Raw genomic sequence first — 14,721 nt, forward strand, 5'->3', positions numbered from 1 at the left:
ACCCCACGACGCCCCTTCCCATCAACGCTAGGGGGCTGGCTCCGCGCGTAGCCGTTAGACGTTAACGCCTCACTCCGCAATGGGCGGGGCCGAGGCCTGCAGCTTCCGGCGGCAAAAGCAACGCGACGCGTGGCGTTCGCTTAGCTCTCGCACGGTCATGTCCTCCTTCCAGCCAGTCGCGCCTGTGAGCCATGCGCCACCGCCGTTGGGGTTCTCCCCAGCGCCTGCACTGCACGCTGGCAAGCTCCCAATCATCTCCGCTGTGCTGTGGAGAATTGTTCGGAGTGGGGGAGGGGGAGAGAAAACGGGGGGGAAGCCGAACATTTTATGCTAATCAGTTTGCGTATCCTTTATGGCGATTGGTCAGGGTTTTACTCTAGAAGCCAATTATTTCAGAACAAGGTTGGGTCAGCCGAGACTCTTCGCATTGATTGGCTGGGAGACGGCGTCGCAAGGAAGGAGTTTAAACTGGGAGTATCCGGGATTATTTTCCTCCGCCGTGCGATGCGTATACCGGAAGTGACGCATGGCCTTGGCCGGGAGGCCGTCCAGCCCCCGCTTCCTTTCACGCTGCCGCTGCCCCTGGGTGGTTGTGGCCACCGTGCCCAGAGGGAGGCGGCAGCAAGCGGTGGAGGCGAATGATGCCTGGGAAACTCCTCTGGGGGGACATTATGGAGCTGGAGGCACCCTTGGAGGAGACCGAGAGCCAGAGGAAGGAGAGGCAAAAGGTGCGCTGAGGATGGGCCGCGCCTCCTGGGCAGCGCCGGCTTGGGCGGGGAGGGAAGTCTCCCTGATGGTCTGTCACCAACCGGGCCGGAGCATCCGAGGGCCTCTCCTCGCGCCGGCCTCGTTCCTGGGAGGTCGCTCTGGAGCCATTCCAACCTCCACATCCCCAGCCGGAGAAGGGCAGCACTGGGCTTTGGCCCAGCCTCCCGTGGTCCCCCAGTCCTTCCCGTCGGCGCCTAAGAGATGGGCAGACTCAAGTTCTCATCGCGGAATCAATTCTTTCCTCTTCTTAAGCAGCGAGGCCTGTCGTTTGGTTCTCGTTGGCCGTCTTAGAAGATGATTTAAGAAAAACGATTGCCTTGAATATGTGTAACTTCTCCGTCATCCTGTCCTGTATGCGAGAATCTTGGGGAAAGCGATCTTAGCTTTACAAACCTCGATAACGGGTCAGTAGAGGATTGAGGAAAAGTGTTACAGCCAACATTGCCAGGATTTGGCTGATGGAGATCATGTGGGTTATTATTATTTTTGTTCTTATTTCTATTATTATTAATAGTTTTTTCTCTTAGTGTTTTCATTCAATTCACAAATATTTATTGAGCCTAATTTATACCAGACTCTTTGCTGGGCACCAAGAAGGTCTCTGCCCTCAAGGAGTCTGTTAGAAGAGTTGCAGAGACTTCCCGCCCCACTTCTCAAGAGACTTAGAGAAAAGGAAACAGAGCTTTGGAGGAAGCAGTATTTGAAGCCTGACACTTGACCAAAGAATGAAAATATTCTGCATAGTTCCAGAAAGCCGAACCTACCCTTCTGACCTTGTCAACAAGGTAGACTTGCCATTCCAGCCAAGCAGCTATTTATTTTTTATTCTGGTAAAATACACGTACCATAAAATTTACATTAACTTTTTAAGATTAATTTTTTTGGCTGCCCTGGCATGTGGGATCTAGTTTCCCAACCAGGAGTTGAACCAGGGTCCCTTGCGTTGAGAGCATTGAGTCTTAGCAACTGGACCACCAGGGAAATCCCTAATTGTTTTAAAGTATATAGTTTTGTAGCAGTTAAGTACAGTCAGATTTGTTTGCAGGCATCATCTTCATTGATCTCCAAAACTTTTCATTCTTCCAAACTGAAGCTCTGTGCCCATTAAACATCGTGCCCTGTCTCCCCAACCTTTGGCATCTACCATTCTCCCCTCTGTCTCTATGCATTTGACCATTCTAGATAACTCCTGTAAATGAAATCATCAAGCAGTTATTTTAGTTTTTGCTCCTCCAAATATACTTGTCCCTTGTTTGGCATCCATATCCTGTCCATGTGTCAAAGTTTAGTTTGTGTCTGTTACAACCACTCTAGTGTACACATACAGTAATCTCATTCCCCCTTAAAGTCTTGTTCCAGTGCTGGCTTTATAATTTGATTAGCATTTATTATGCACTTCCTTGTAAAGTTAGCTCATTCTTCCTGTGTGAATCCTTCCCCAAAATTTCCCAAAGATTCTTGAGGGAAATTACCATATCTTTGCCCATGCTTGTATTTCACTTTATCTTTGTAAATTGGTAGTTTTCACATTGTAGTTTCTCCAGATGTGCTTGTGGATTTTCCTTTAATTATGAAAGATAATGAAAGATTTGGAAACAGATTAGAGTACCAACTAATAGAAATAAAACATTCAAATAGTGGTCTGGCTTTGAGATGAAGGTAACTGGGTTTGGATGTGTTGAGATATGGAGCTGGGCCTTAGGTTCTCAGAATTAGAGTTCAGGATAGGAAGGATGCCTGGAAATGTATGTTGAAGCCATGAAAATGGTATGAAAGTGTACATAAAGAACAGAGACTTAAGCATCCACAAAAGGAGAAAGAGGAAGCATCGAAGAAGATAGAGGTAAGAGAGTAAAGAGGGGATATTGTGTGTCTTGGAAGCCAAGAAAGTGGAGAATGTTGAGCACTGTGGATCTGATATGGAACAATGTATTTCATCACCTTAGGATATTGCTGGGCTTGGACCTACAGGTCTCATTTTACCTTGCTTCATCTCCCTGAAGTGCAGGGCCCAGGAGCAGTTCAAACCCCAAGCCTGGGTCTATAAATAATCTTGTTTTTCTATAGAACCTATTGGTTTGATGAGATGTGGGCTAGTTCAGTTAACTAAAGATCAAATGATGTAACATATAACTGTATAGCTTGTATTAATGTAAAGCTCTAATGTTTACAAAGCATTTTCATATAGTTATTTTTCATAGCAGCTTTTATTTTATGGATGAGAAACTTGTATGTGAAAGTATTCTGTATAAACTGTGTAAATCATGGTGAAATATTTTGGTGGTGGTAGTTTTAATAAGACTAGTCATTACTGTGTAATTTATTTTGAATGTCTGACCAAGTAATTTTGAAGTGCTAAATTTCCAAAACATTTCTTGCTGTCTGCCAGTGTTAAAACACTGGCCACTAGCTTGGCATTTCAAAACTGAAGTTGCAGAAAGCCACCTCCTTTCCCCCTTTTTAAGTCCTGTTAACCAAATTTTTTTGTTTTTCTGTTATCCAAATTTTAAAAACTTTAAAAAATTTTGTGGGATTACTAATACAGTTGTCCTTCCATAGGAGTATTAACAATCATGGTTTTATATAAATTACATACTTTGGTTTCTGTTTATCAGAGTTCAGAGAGGAAGCATGATGTTTCAAGTCAAATAGCACTTACACTTGCAGGAAATCCCATATGTGGGTCTTTGTCAAGTTACTTATATCTGAGAACTTGTTTCCTCATCTGTAAAATGGCAAAGCTAATACAGGTTCCCTATCCCTTATCCAAAATCCTTGAGGCTAGTTTTGGAATTCAAAACTCTGGGGATTTTTAAAAGGGTAACACCTCGGTAGAGTTTGGGGCCCCCAACCTATAATCATACACTTTAATGTTAAATATGAATATTCATACTGAATGGAATGAATAAAGATTATAAATAGTTTTACGTTTTTTGAAGTCAAATTTTGCCACAGAATGATTTTAGGTCAGGTAAGGTTTTGTCTCCAAATAAATTACAAAAAAACTTTCGGTTTTCAGAGCATTATGGATATCGGAATTTCTGATAAGGGATTATGGACCTGTACTTCCCTTATAGGGTTGTTATGAAGATTTAAACAAGGTAAGCTGAAAACATTTTACACAGTGCTGGGTAGGTACTCAATAAATCTTAATTTCTTTCTTGAAGATGTTAGAAATTTTTGCTTTTTAATTTATAGTCTTGAGTTCTCATTCTTTTACTGAAAAAGAACTATTTCATTTTCCCTTAAATGTTATAATGGGATTAGAGAGGGACTGGAGGCCAAGGCTTAAGAGTGCAAGAGTTGGGATGAGAAAGAAAACAATGGATAGCAACTAGTCTAGAATTCTACCAGCTAACTTTTTTTAAGATTGCGATAAATTGAGCTTTGCTGGTTGGGGGGAGTCATACTCTAACTTCTCTAGAGTCTTAAAAGCAGACCTTGTGACCCTCCTGTCACTGCTTCTTTGTTTTTCCACAGAGTGATAGAAGGAAGTCAAGGCACCATTATGACTCAGATGAGAAATCAGAAACAAGAGAAAATGGTGTTACAGATGACTTGGATACTCCCAAACCCAAAAAAGCTAAAATGAAAGAGAAGCTAAATGGTGACACCGAGGAAGGATGTGATAGACTTTCAGATGAATTTTCTAAATCTCATAAGCCAAGAAGAAAAGATCTATCAAATGGAGATATTGATGAACATGAAAAAAAATCAAAGCGAGTGTCATCTTTAATTAGTTCTACTCATAAATCAAGTGATAATAAACTAGAAGAGGTATGGATATTTTTTGTTTTGCATTTGACATTATCCTTGAAATATAGGATAATTTGATTTTTATAGACTAATTAGAATTGCTTCTATAATATTTCCTGTTTAATGTCCAATACTCTCAATTGGACTGGGGAATCTACAGAGCTGCAACCTGAGCCTTTTTTCCTTTGTTCCTTGTTTTTTCATTATATTGCCTTTTTCTTGGTGCAGAGGTTGGTGGAGAGGGATTGGTGGTCAAATTTAAACCTTTCCTGTACATTGGGTTCCTAAATAGATTTTCCAGATTGCTAATTGATGGTCACCTACTTGTATTCTTGTGGTTACTTCAGTCCTTGCCAGTACTCATTAATTAAATTCTGACTTTTCTGAAAACAGAATACATAAAGTCTTCTTGATGTTGTATATTTTGCCTTATTATTATTGTACTTCTGTAACGATAGCAACTTTAAATGACTTTTAGGTCTTATTGTAATTCAGTCTTAAAGCTGTTTGCTTTTTTTAAGCCGAAATGACACATATACAAATGATCTGAAGATCTCTGTTCTCCGGGGTATTAATTTTGGGGGGAGGTATGGAAAACATGCTTAGTATAGAATCTTCATTTCTGGGTCACGGCTTTTATCAGTTTCTGTTAGTGTAGGTATTTTCTTGCACTGAATTTATTCAATTTTTTGTATCTTCCTCTAGCAGAGTTCATAGGTTTATCTAGGTATTATAAATTGTCAGTAAATTACTCAGATCTTCAGAAAGAAGCAACTTTGAGATTCTTAATAACTTGGTGTTTAGTATTCTTTATAATTAAACAATCTGATAGTTGCTGTTAATTTAGATACATATGAACTGAATGTGCTATCTTTGGGAAGCTTTGAGAGAAACTGTTGAATCCTTGCTTTCCAGTGTGGTGCAGTTTTTGAGTTTGCTATCTGTTAGGAAGCACATCTGTTAGAAGGTTGATCTGAAGAGGGCCCTGTAAATCTGAGTTGCTCAGTAGTGGAATGTACATCTTGCTGTGTTGGGATTTTTGCCTGCTATACTGGTCTGTATTGTGATAGGCTTAACTGTTTATTATTTTGTTTAGATTATGTAAGAGTTCAGGAATTCTACTTTTAGGAGTTTTCTTCCTAAAGACATAATCATGAGTTATGCAGAGTTGTATGAATCAGTATCTTATCACAGTGATGTTGATAATAGCAAAATATTTAAACATCTTAAATGTCTGATAGTAGGCAAATTGGCTTAATAAAATGTTGCTATGTTCATGCAATAGAATGCATTGATTCTAAAGAGCATAAGTATGTTAAAAAGATATTCAGTCTATCTTATTAAATGAAAAAAAATAGATCACAAAATAGTATATACAGTACGATTTTATTTAATTTAAAAATGTATATATGCATAGAGTGAGGATTGGACAAGTATGTGTTTCAAATGTGGTTTTAGCTGACCAGATTGTAGATAACTTTAAAATGTTTTTCTTTTAATATATGGTTTCTAAAATTTCTGCAGTGAAAATATATTACTTTTGTAATAAAATTTTTTCTTTTAATCTTAAAAAAAACCAGCATTTAGGTTTGCTTAAATGGATTACATTTGCATTTGATATTATGCCTTTTATCTGGTTCTTGGTTTGAAAATTGCTATTGTATATGATTTTATGATTACTTTCTTTAAACAACCAATAATAAAGTTTATAAGTAGATATATTGTCTTTGTTATATATATGCATTGACTAATACAGAAAGTTTTCAATAGATGTTAAATTGTAATATATATATGTATAACCTGTATATATATGTTAGAGAAATTTTCAAGCTTACAGGAACTTTTCCTTGTATGAGTGAACTAAAATATGCTTTTTAGATTCATAGAACAATTTACTTAACTTTTAGAAACAATTTACTTTCCTTGTTGCTTAGTTTCTTTTGAGGTTGGTTTATAGTCTGGTGTTAATCTTGTATATCTGTGAATATGGAGTTATTGAATAACTTCTGTAATATCTTAGTCAAGTGGAATTATATTTTGATTTATGTAGTAAGTGTATGTCTAGAGGAAGTTTTATGTGTGAGTTAATCATTTTTAAATGCTTTATGGGAAAATGTATTAAATAAGCTTGATGTTTAAAGGGATACTTTTGAGATTAAAAGAATTGCCCATTAATTTATCTTGTAAGTTACACAGTTTTTGCAAGTACTAACTAAAAATTGATTTGCTAGCTCCTTTAGTAAAACTAAAAGCAGTAAATGCATGAAAGATTCTAAATACCTAGTTGGATATGAACTATATTAGAACTTTGATTTCATTTTGACAGACCCTAACACGTGAACAGAAAGAAGGAGCCTTCTCCAATTTCCCTATTTCTGAAGAGACTATAAAGCTTCTGAAAGGTACAATGAATTTTAATGCATATGCAATTGAAAATCTAAAACTAGATTTTAGAAAACTCTTGTACCTTTTCTGACCCAGAGGAAAATGTACAAAACATAGAGAAATAGCTTTTATAATGGTAGTTATTTCTGCATCATTTTTTTGGGTATTCTGATTAGTTTTTAACTTTAAAGAATTAAATGTATTTGTTAAAAGTTGAGACCAATTTTTAAATAATTCCTCTTTGGGGTAGGAATAGCTGTAGATGTTGCTAGGTGGTATATCTTTCGGCACATGTTGATGAATCAGAAATGTTAATTTCAAATAAATATTTTTTTCCTAATGCTAGTCTTAAGTAAATATTTCAATGAAATCTCGTTTTACAGGTCGAGGGGTAACATATCTCTTTCCTATTCAAGTTAAGACTTTTGGTCCTGTATATGAAGGAAAAGATTTAATTGCTCAAGCACGGACAGGAACAGGAAAGACATTCTCTTTTGCCATCCCCTTGATTGAAAGACTCCAAAGAAATCAAGAGGCAATTAAAAAAAGCCGCTCACCAAAGGTAACCATTATAGGGAGTAGAATGTTTAAACATTACTCTAATGGAAAGAGAAAGAAAGAATATACCAGTCTTGGAAATTTCTTGGTGGTTCAGTGGTTAGGACTTGGTGCTTCTACTGCCATGGCCCTGGTTCAGTCCCTGGTCAGGGAACTAAGATCCTGCAAACTGCATGGCATGGCCCAAAAAAAAGATAAAGAAAGAAACAATATACTGGTCTTAAGTTCAACTGCCCCAAAGATAGAAAAGTTACTCCTGGGGCATAAAGTAAAAATTTGGGGCCTAAGCAAAAGTTTGATTTTTAAGATAAATCTCAAGTGAAGCTTAAGTGAGTTATTGCATATGAATGTAATGTCTATGGATCCATAGATGTCTTAGATAACTGTATATTTTGAAGCCAGCATATCTAATTTCTTCTTTTTTCAGTCCAAACCTTTGCTTTTTTTCTTTTTTTTGTAACCTTTGCTTTTAAACAGTGATTTTGCTAGAGGTATTGATTTATTTGGTCATTTAGTAAATAATATTTAATTGATTGACTTTAAGAGTTTTATAGAAATGATACTGAAGATCTGTCTTAATAATATCAGTAGTAAAGAACAGAGAGGACCTAGTGAAATTTTGGCTTAAACTTTGACCTTTTTAGAACCTGTGTTTACTTTCAGGTTCATAAACGTGCAGAAGAAAAAAACAATATTGGGACTTCCCTGGCCATCAAGTGGCTAAGACTCCAGGCTTCCACTGCAGGGGGCACAGGTTCAGTCCCTGGTACCTGGGAATCCCAAATAGTGTGAAAGTAAATTCACATATATGACTATAATTAAATAATAATGATCTTGGAACAGGACAGATCTTTTATAGAGAGTTCTGTTTCTTAGGTGAAATTAGGAAGATTGAAAGTAGTAGAAATAGGACACAATCCCAACACTATCTTTAAAACTTTCATGCTAGAAGGATATTACTAGAGATTCCAACTCTGTCACTTCTAGCTATTTGATCTTGGGCGAGACTCAACTTCTCTGAAATTCATGTTCCTCATTTGTAAAATTGGGAAGATAATATCACATCGTAGGTTTTTTTTTTGTGAAGATTAAATTGTGTAAAGCATTATTGTTTGCATAATTATAATTGACCCTGTACATAGAAAGGTTATGGCTACCTTTTGTTAAATCTGCAGTTTCAAAATATAAAAAAAGGGAAATGAAGTGTAAATCAATTTCTGTATAACCTGTTTGAAGCATGAGTTTTATTTGCTTAATAAAACAAATAAGTCTCTTGGAATCCTGTGTAGAAGAAGCTCCTTTCGTTAAATACCAAACAGTTAAGTCCATTCTCTGGTGTGTGCATGCTAAGTCACTTCAGTTGTGTCTGACTCTTTGAGACTCTATGGACTATAGCCCACTAGGTTCATCTATCCAAGGGATTCTCCAGGCAAGAGTACTGGAGTGGGCTGCCATGTCCTTCTCCAGGGGATCTTACCTACCCAGGGATCAAAGTCACATCTCTGTACGACTCCCGCATTGGCAGGCGGGCTCTTTATTGCTCGCACCACCTGGGAAGCCGTCCATTCTCTGGTGCTAGCTACAAATTAAATTTTATATGCTACTTGCAATTTAAATAAATTGAACTGTTTCTTTTTTAAAAATGGCACATGTTGGACATTCATTCATTCATTCAACAAATATTTTTTGAGTATCTGTTTTGTGCCAGGCACTGTTTGAAGTCCAGGAAATACAGTAGTTCATACTGACATAAATCCCTGCCTTCATGGAGCTTACATTTTAGTGGGCAAGATAGACAGTGAGCAAATATGTAGAATATAAATATTTTATGCGGTATAAGTGTTAAGAAGAAACATTTAATCAGGTTTGGGAGGATATGAAAAGAAGGTTAGGAATCCTTTTGAGAAAGTGACTTTTGAAAAGAGATCTGAAGGAAGTAATGGTTTTCAGTCTCTAAGTCGTGTCTGACTCTTGTGACCCCGTGGACTATAGCCTGCCAGACTCCTCTATCTATGGAATTTTCCAGGCAAGAATACTGGAATGGGTTGCCATTTCCTTCTCCAGAAAGAAATAAAGGAGGATATAATAAACATAAGCCGTCCTTGTTATTGTTTGTGCTCTGTCTTTAAATACTATGACGTTGATGATGAGATTTCTAGTTTTAAATGCATCTTTAAAAAGTCTCAGTTTGAATTTAGAGGTCTATGGAAATTTATCTTTTTGTTTTTTAAACCTTTTGCTCAGGTACTTGTTTTGGCTCCTACAAGGGAACTGGCAAACCAAGTAGCCAAAGACTTCAAAGATATAACTAGGAAGCTCAGTGTGGCATGTTTTTATGGTGGAACATCGTATCAAAGCCAAAGTGAGTAACTATATATGATGGTAGCACAAAGATCTATTTGCTACTGAAATCTAAAAAAAAGTATGATGGGAAAATCTATATTTGAATTTTATGTATTACTGATATTTCTCTCCTCTCACAGTTAATCATATTCGAAATGGTATTGACATCTTGGTTGGGACCCCAGGTCGTATCAAAGACCATCTGCAGAGCGGCCGATTAGATCTTTCTAAACTGCGCCATGTTGTGCTTGATGAAGTGGATCAAATGTTAGATTTAGGTTTTGCTGAACAAGTTGAAGACATTCTCCATGAATCCTACAAAACTGGTATCTACTAATTCAAAATAAGCACATTTAGCAATTATTCTCTAATTTAAAAGCTTATGAATTGTTTATTTTATAATTTTTAATATTAATACATGTCCCTGGTGTTCTGACAAAACAAAGTATTTGGTATCTTTTCTTCCTGAAGAAGAATGTTTAATAGTATACATTAACCGTATTCTTTGCTTTCCATGTTTTTTTACGTGTGTTATTTTATAGAAGTAGTTTTACTAACTTATTTTACTGATTTCGTTGCTCATTGTTCTTTCTTAAATTTGCATCTTCCTTTTCAGTTCAGTTTTCTTCATATTTTCCCTCAGTTTTGAAAGTTGAAAGTTTTAATAACTGCAGTAAAGTTCAAAATTCACCATAAGTTTTGAATTTTTCATATTTCTTTGAAGTTTGGGGGGATTTTTAAGAGCTGATTGTCTTGTGGGGTGTTAAGAAATGAAGCATTTGAATTCTTTTTGTTTATTTAAGATTCTGAAGACAATCCTCAGACTTTACTTTTTTCTGCAACTTGCCCACAGTGGGTATACAAAGTTGCAAAAAAATACATGAAATCCAGATATGAACAGGTTGACCTTGTTGGGAAAATGACTCAAAAGGCAGCAACTACTGTGGAAGTAAGTAGCTTTCCATCGTGATAGATTTTAGCTTTTAGTTGGTGTTTTGAAATTTGTTGAAGCTAACCGTATGTTTTGGGTACCAATTTAGGCCAAATCTTTTGTTTTTGGTCCTTAGTCAATAAGATGCCTAGGTATTTCTCTAGTCTAAGACTGAGGAGCAGAGTAAAATAGGGGGAAAAGTTTGCGAACAGGCAAGTCCTAACAGGAGAGAGATACAAATATCCATAGAGACAGATTTAAAGCATGTAGAATGTGAGAGGTGAGGTGATTGATCACAGTTTGCTGGTGTTGGGATAATTTAGTTGGACACCACGGAGCGACTTCACTTTCACTTTTCACTTTCATGCATTGGAGAAGGAAATGGCAAACCACTCCAGTGTTCTTGCCTGGAGAATCCCAGGGACAGGGGAGCCTGGTGGGCTGCCGTCTATGGGGTCACACAGAATCGGACACGACTGAAGTGACTCAGCAGCAGCAGCAGCAGGTGGAATAAAGATCCTCATTTCATACCAACAGTATTCACCAATATTTAAAAAAATTAAGCCATAAAATAATTTACAGCAGTTTGTAGATCATTATTTGATTTCAGGGAAGGAAGGGTTTTCTAGACATAAAGATAAGAGACACCATAAAGGAAAAGCTTTATAATTTTGACTCTATGAAAATTTAAACTTGTGGTATATTTTTTAAAGAGAATTAGGTAATATTTGCATTATTTTTGACAAGTATGTAGCACATGACACTTTTACATTTGACAGATGTACATATATATATGTACGTAGATAAAAATAGTCCAGATGAACAAGAGTATGATCTATAAACACAACCTAATGGCTAAAAAGAATGAATTTGAGTGATAAAAACCAGATTACAAAATTCTAAGTGCAGAATCATACTATTTTAAAAGAAAAAATAGATTCTTTAGATATTTATAGGTGGGAAGGATAAGTATCAAATTAATACTCATGATTACTTCTGGGAAAGAAGAGCTCTTTAAAAACAAAAAGCCCCACAAAGTTACCATCACAGTAGAAAAAAACAATTTTTTAAAATATCTTTAAGTAGCTAGTGTTCACATTATCCTGTTTGTCCTTTTTTTGGTAAGTAGTTCATTTGAATATGGATTCACATAAGATCCTTATATTGCTACTGGTTTATATGTGTTTTAATTTTTTTTTATTGTGCTGAATGTTTATTCACCATATCTTTTTCTTATTTAAAATTGAAATATAGTTGATGTGCAGTATTATGTTAGTTTCAGGTGTACTAAATAGTGATCTGATATTTTCATATGTTATGAAATGATCACCACAATAAATCTGATAACCATCTGTTCCCATACTAAGTTATTGAAATATTTTTGACTATAGTCCTTATGCTGTATATTGCATCCCTGTGGCATATTTATTTTATAACTAGAAGTTTTTACCTAGCGATCCCTGTCACAAGCTTCAAGTCCCCCCGCCCCCCCACTTTGGCACTTCAAAACAGTACCACTGTTTTGTATTTTGTATGTATGTTTCTGTTTTCATTTTTTTTGTTTTGTTTTTTAGGATTCCACATGTAAATGAGATCATACAGTATTTGTCTTTCTCTGTCTTGACATTTTCTAGATTCATCCATGTAGTTGAAAATGGCAAGGTTTCATTTTCTTATTTATCACTGAGTAATATTCCATCGTATATATCTTCTTTATCCATTCATCTGTTAAATCCTTTAAATATGGATTCCTCTGTCCCTTCTTTTCTTTTCAGTTTTTAATTGAATAAAAGATTGTCTTTCAAGTTTCCCATAGTTTCAGTTTTGTTGATTTGCAACTCTGGTGTTAGTTAACATGTTCCTCTGCTTTAATTTTCCTGTGAGTTGATGGTTAGATTGTCAGGCTTGATCAGATTCAGGATCTTTTTATTTTTATTTATTTGTTAGGTTGGTGCAGACGTAATTATGGTTTGGGACTGTGAATTTTAAATCAATACAACTAGGTTCAAACACATCTTTATTAATCAAAATAAGAACCATTACAATCAACACATTTTTGCCAACAAGAAATAAGTTTGCTTATTCTTGTAGCATAAAAATCCACGCTTTGGAAAGCATTTTCTTCATTCTGCTGATTGTGGAAGCGTTTTCCCTACAAAAAGTTGTCAAGATGCTTGAAGAAGTGGTAGTCAGTGGCAAGAGGTCAGGTGAATGTGGCAGATGAGGCAAAACTTCATAGTTCAACTTTTGAAGTGTTGGTCGTGCAATGTGCAGTCGGGTGTTGTCATGGAGAAGAATTGGACCCCTTCTTTTGACCAGTGCTGGTGGCAGGCGTTGCAGTTTTCAGTGTTTCTCATCAATTTGTTGAGCATACTTCTCAGATGTAATGATTTCGCCTGGATTCAGAAAGCTATAGTGGATAAGATGGGCAGCAGACCACCAAACGATGACCGTGATCTTTTGGTGCAAGTCTGGCTTTGGGAAGTGCCTTGGAGCTTCTTCTCAGTCCAACTACTAAGCTGATCATCACTGGTTGTCGTATAAAATTCACTTTTCAGTGCACGTCATAATCTGATCGAGAAATGGTTCGTTGTTTGTTCCATAGAATAAGAGAATACAACACTTCAAGATGATTTTTAAAAAATTTTTGGTCAGCTCATGAGGCATCCACTTATCAAGCTTTTTCACCTTTCCAGTTTGTTTCAGATGCCAAACAACTATAGAAGGGTCAACTTTTGAGTTCTTCTGCAACCTCTTGTGCAGTTTTAAGAGGATCAGGTTTAATAATCATCTTAATTGGTTGTTGCCAATTTCCGATGGCCAGCCACTATGCTCCTCATCTTCAGGGCTCTTGTCTCCTTTGCAAAACTACTTGAACCACTACTACACTGTATGTTCATTAGCAGTTCCTGGGCCAGATGTGTTGATGTTGTGAGTTGTCTCTGCTGTTTTATGACCCATTTTGAACTCAAATAAGAAAATTGCTCGAATTTGCTTTTTTGTGAAACATTGCCATAAGTCTAAAATAAGTACTAAGTTATTAGCAAAAAAACCCCATAAAGTGAGAAATGCACAGTAAAATGATGTATAAGATAACCTCATTTAGAATGTTGTCCAATATCAAATGGCAAATTTCAACAGTGCAAAAACCATTATTATCTTTGCACCAACCTGATATTCTAAAAACTTATTTATAGCTGTGCTGGGTCATCGTTGCTGCATGGGTTTTTCTCTAGTGGCAGCAAGTGGGGGCTTCTCTCTAGTTGTGGCATGCGGCTTCTCATTGTGGTGGCTTCTCTTGTTGCAGAACTCTGGCACAGGGCATGCAAGGTTCCATAGTCGCGGCACGTGAGCTCTGTAGTTAGGGCTCTGGGGCTCTAGAGCACAAGCTCAGTAGTTGTGGTGCACTCGATGTGGGATGTTACTGGATCAGGGATAGAATCCTGCTGTCCTGCATTGGCAGGCATATTTTTTTACCACTGAGTCACCAGGGAAGCCCTGCTTTTTTATTTTTATTTTTGAGAGGTGGAGAGGAAGAAGCAAGACTTTGATTTATCTGGTACAGATGATTCTTAATTTTCTTCTTTGTGCTTATCTGTGTTTTCCATGTGTTAAATAATTAATTGTTTTAAACAATTTTATCGAGATATAGTATGTTAAAATATATAGATTTAAAATGTTACAGTAGATTTTTCCTCAACATTTTATCATGGAGACTTTCAAACACTGAAAGCTGAGAGAATTTTATAGTGAACACCCATGTACCCATCAGCTAGATTCTGCCAGTAATATTTTGCTGTATTTGCTTACTGCCTGTCTACTCATCCCTTATATCTATCTGATTTTTTAATTTACTTCAAATTACAGAAATTGTATACTTCTCTGTAAGTTGTTTTGGTCTTTTGGCTATACTGTGCCACTTGTAGGATCTTAGTTCAGGGATTGAACCCTTGCCCTCAGCAGTGAAAGCTTGGAGTTCT

General features: G+C 36.6%; 1 protein-coding gene across 4 annotated transcripts in view; it reads left to right on the top strand.

Annotated features, from left to right (window-relative positions):
- Positions 1 to 507: 507 nt before the first annotated feature.
- DDX50 (DExD-box helicase 50) overlaps positions 508 to 14,721 on the top strand; it is a 33,932-nt gene continuing 19,718 nt past the window's right edge. Inside the window, exons 1-8 of one of the 4 annotated variants that reach the window (XM_055425588.2) lie at positions 1,220 to 1,237; positions 3,788 to 3,869; positions 4,249 to 4,545; positions 6,851 to 6,926; positions 7,293 to 7,471; positions 9,712 to 9,829; positions 9,951 to 10,136; positions 10,614 to 10,759. In XM_055425588.2, the coding sequence (XP_055281563.1) occupies positions 4,357 to 4,545; positions 6,851 to 6,926; positions 7,293 to 7,471; positions 9,712 to 9,829; positions 9,951 to 10,136; positions 10,614 to 10,759 (894 nt within the window). In that variant the 5' untranslated portion in view covers positions 1,220 to 1,237; positions 3,788 to 3,869; positions 4,249 to 4,356. Of the gene's footprint in view, positions 729 to 1,152; positions 1,173 to 1,219; positions 1,238 to 1,276; positions 2,612 to 3,787; positions 3,870 to 4,248; positions 4,546 to 6,850; positions 6,927 to 7,292; positions 7,472 to 9,711; positions 9,830 to 9,950; positions 10,137 to 10,613; positions 10,760 to 14,721 lie in introns of those variants that run through there. The other 3 variants (XM_055425587.2, XM_055425585.2, XM_055425590.2) reach the window with 3 other exon arrangements.

Source organism: Moschus berezovskii, chromosome 12 (genome assembly GCF_049115385.1).
Source record: "Moschus berezovskii isolate FMDL1 chromosome 12, NW_MosBer_1.0, whole genome shotgun sequence".
In the NCBI taxonomy this organism is placed as follows: Eukaryota; Metazoa; Chordata; class Mammalia; order Artiodactyla; family Moschidae; genus Moschus; species Moschus berezovskii.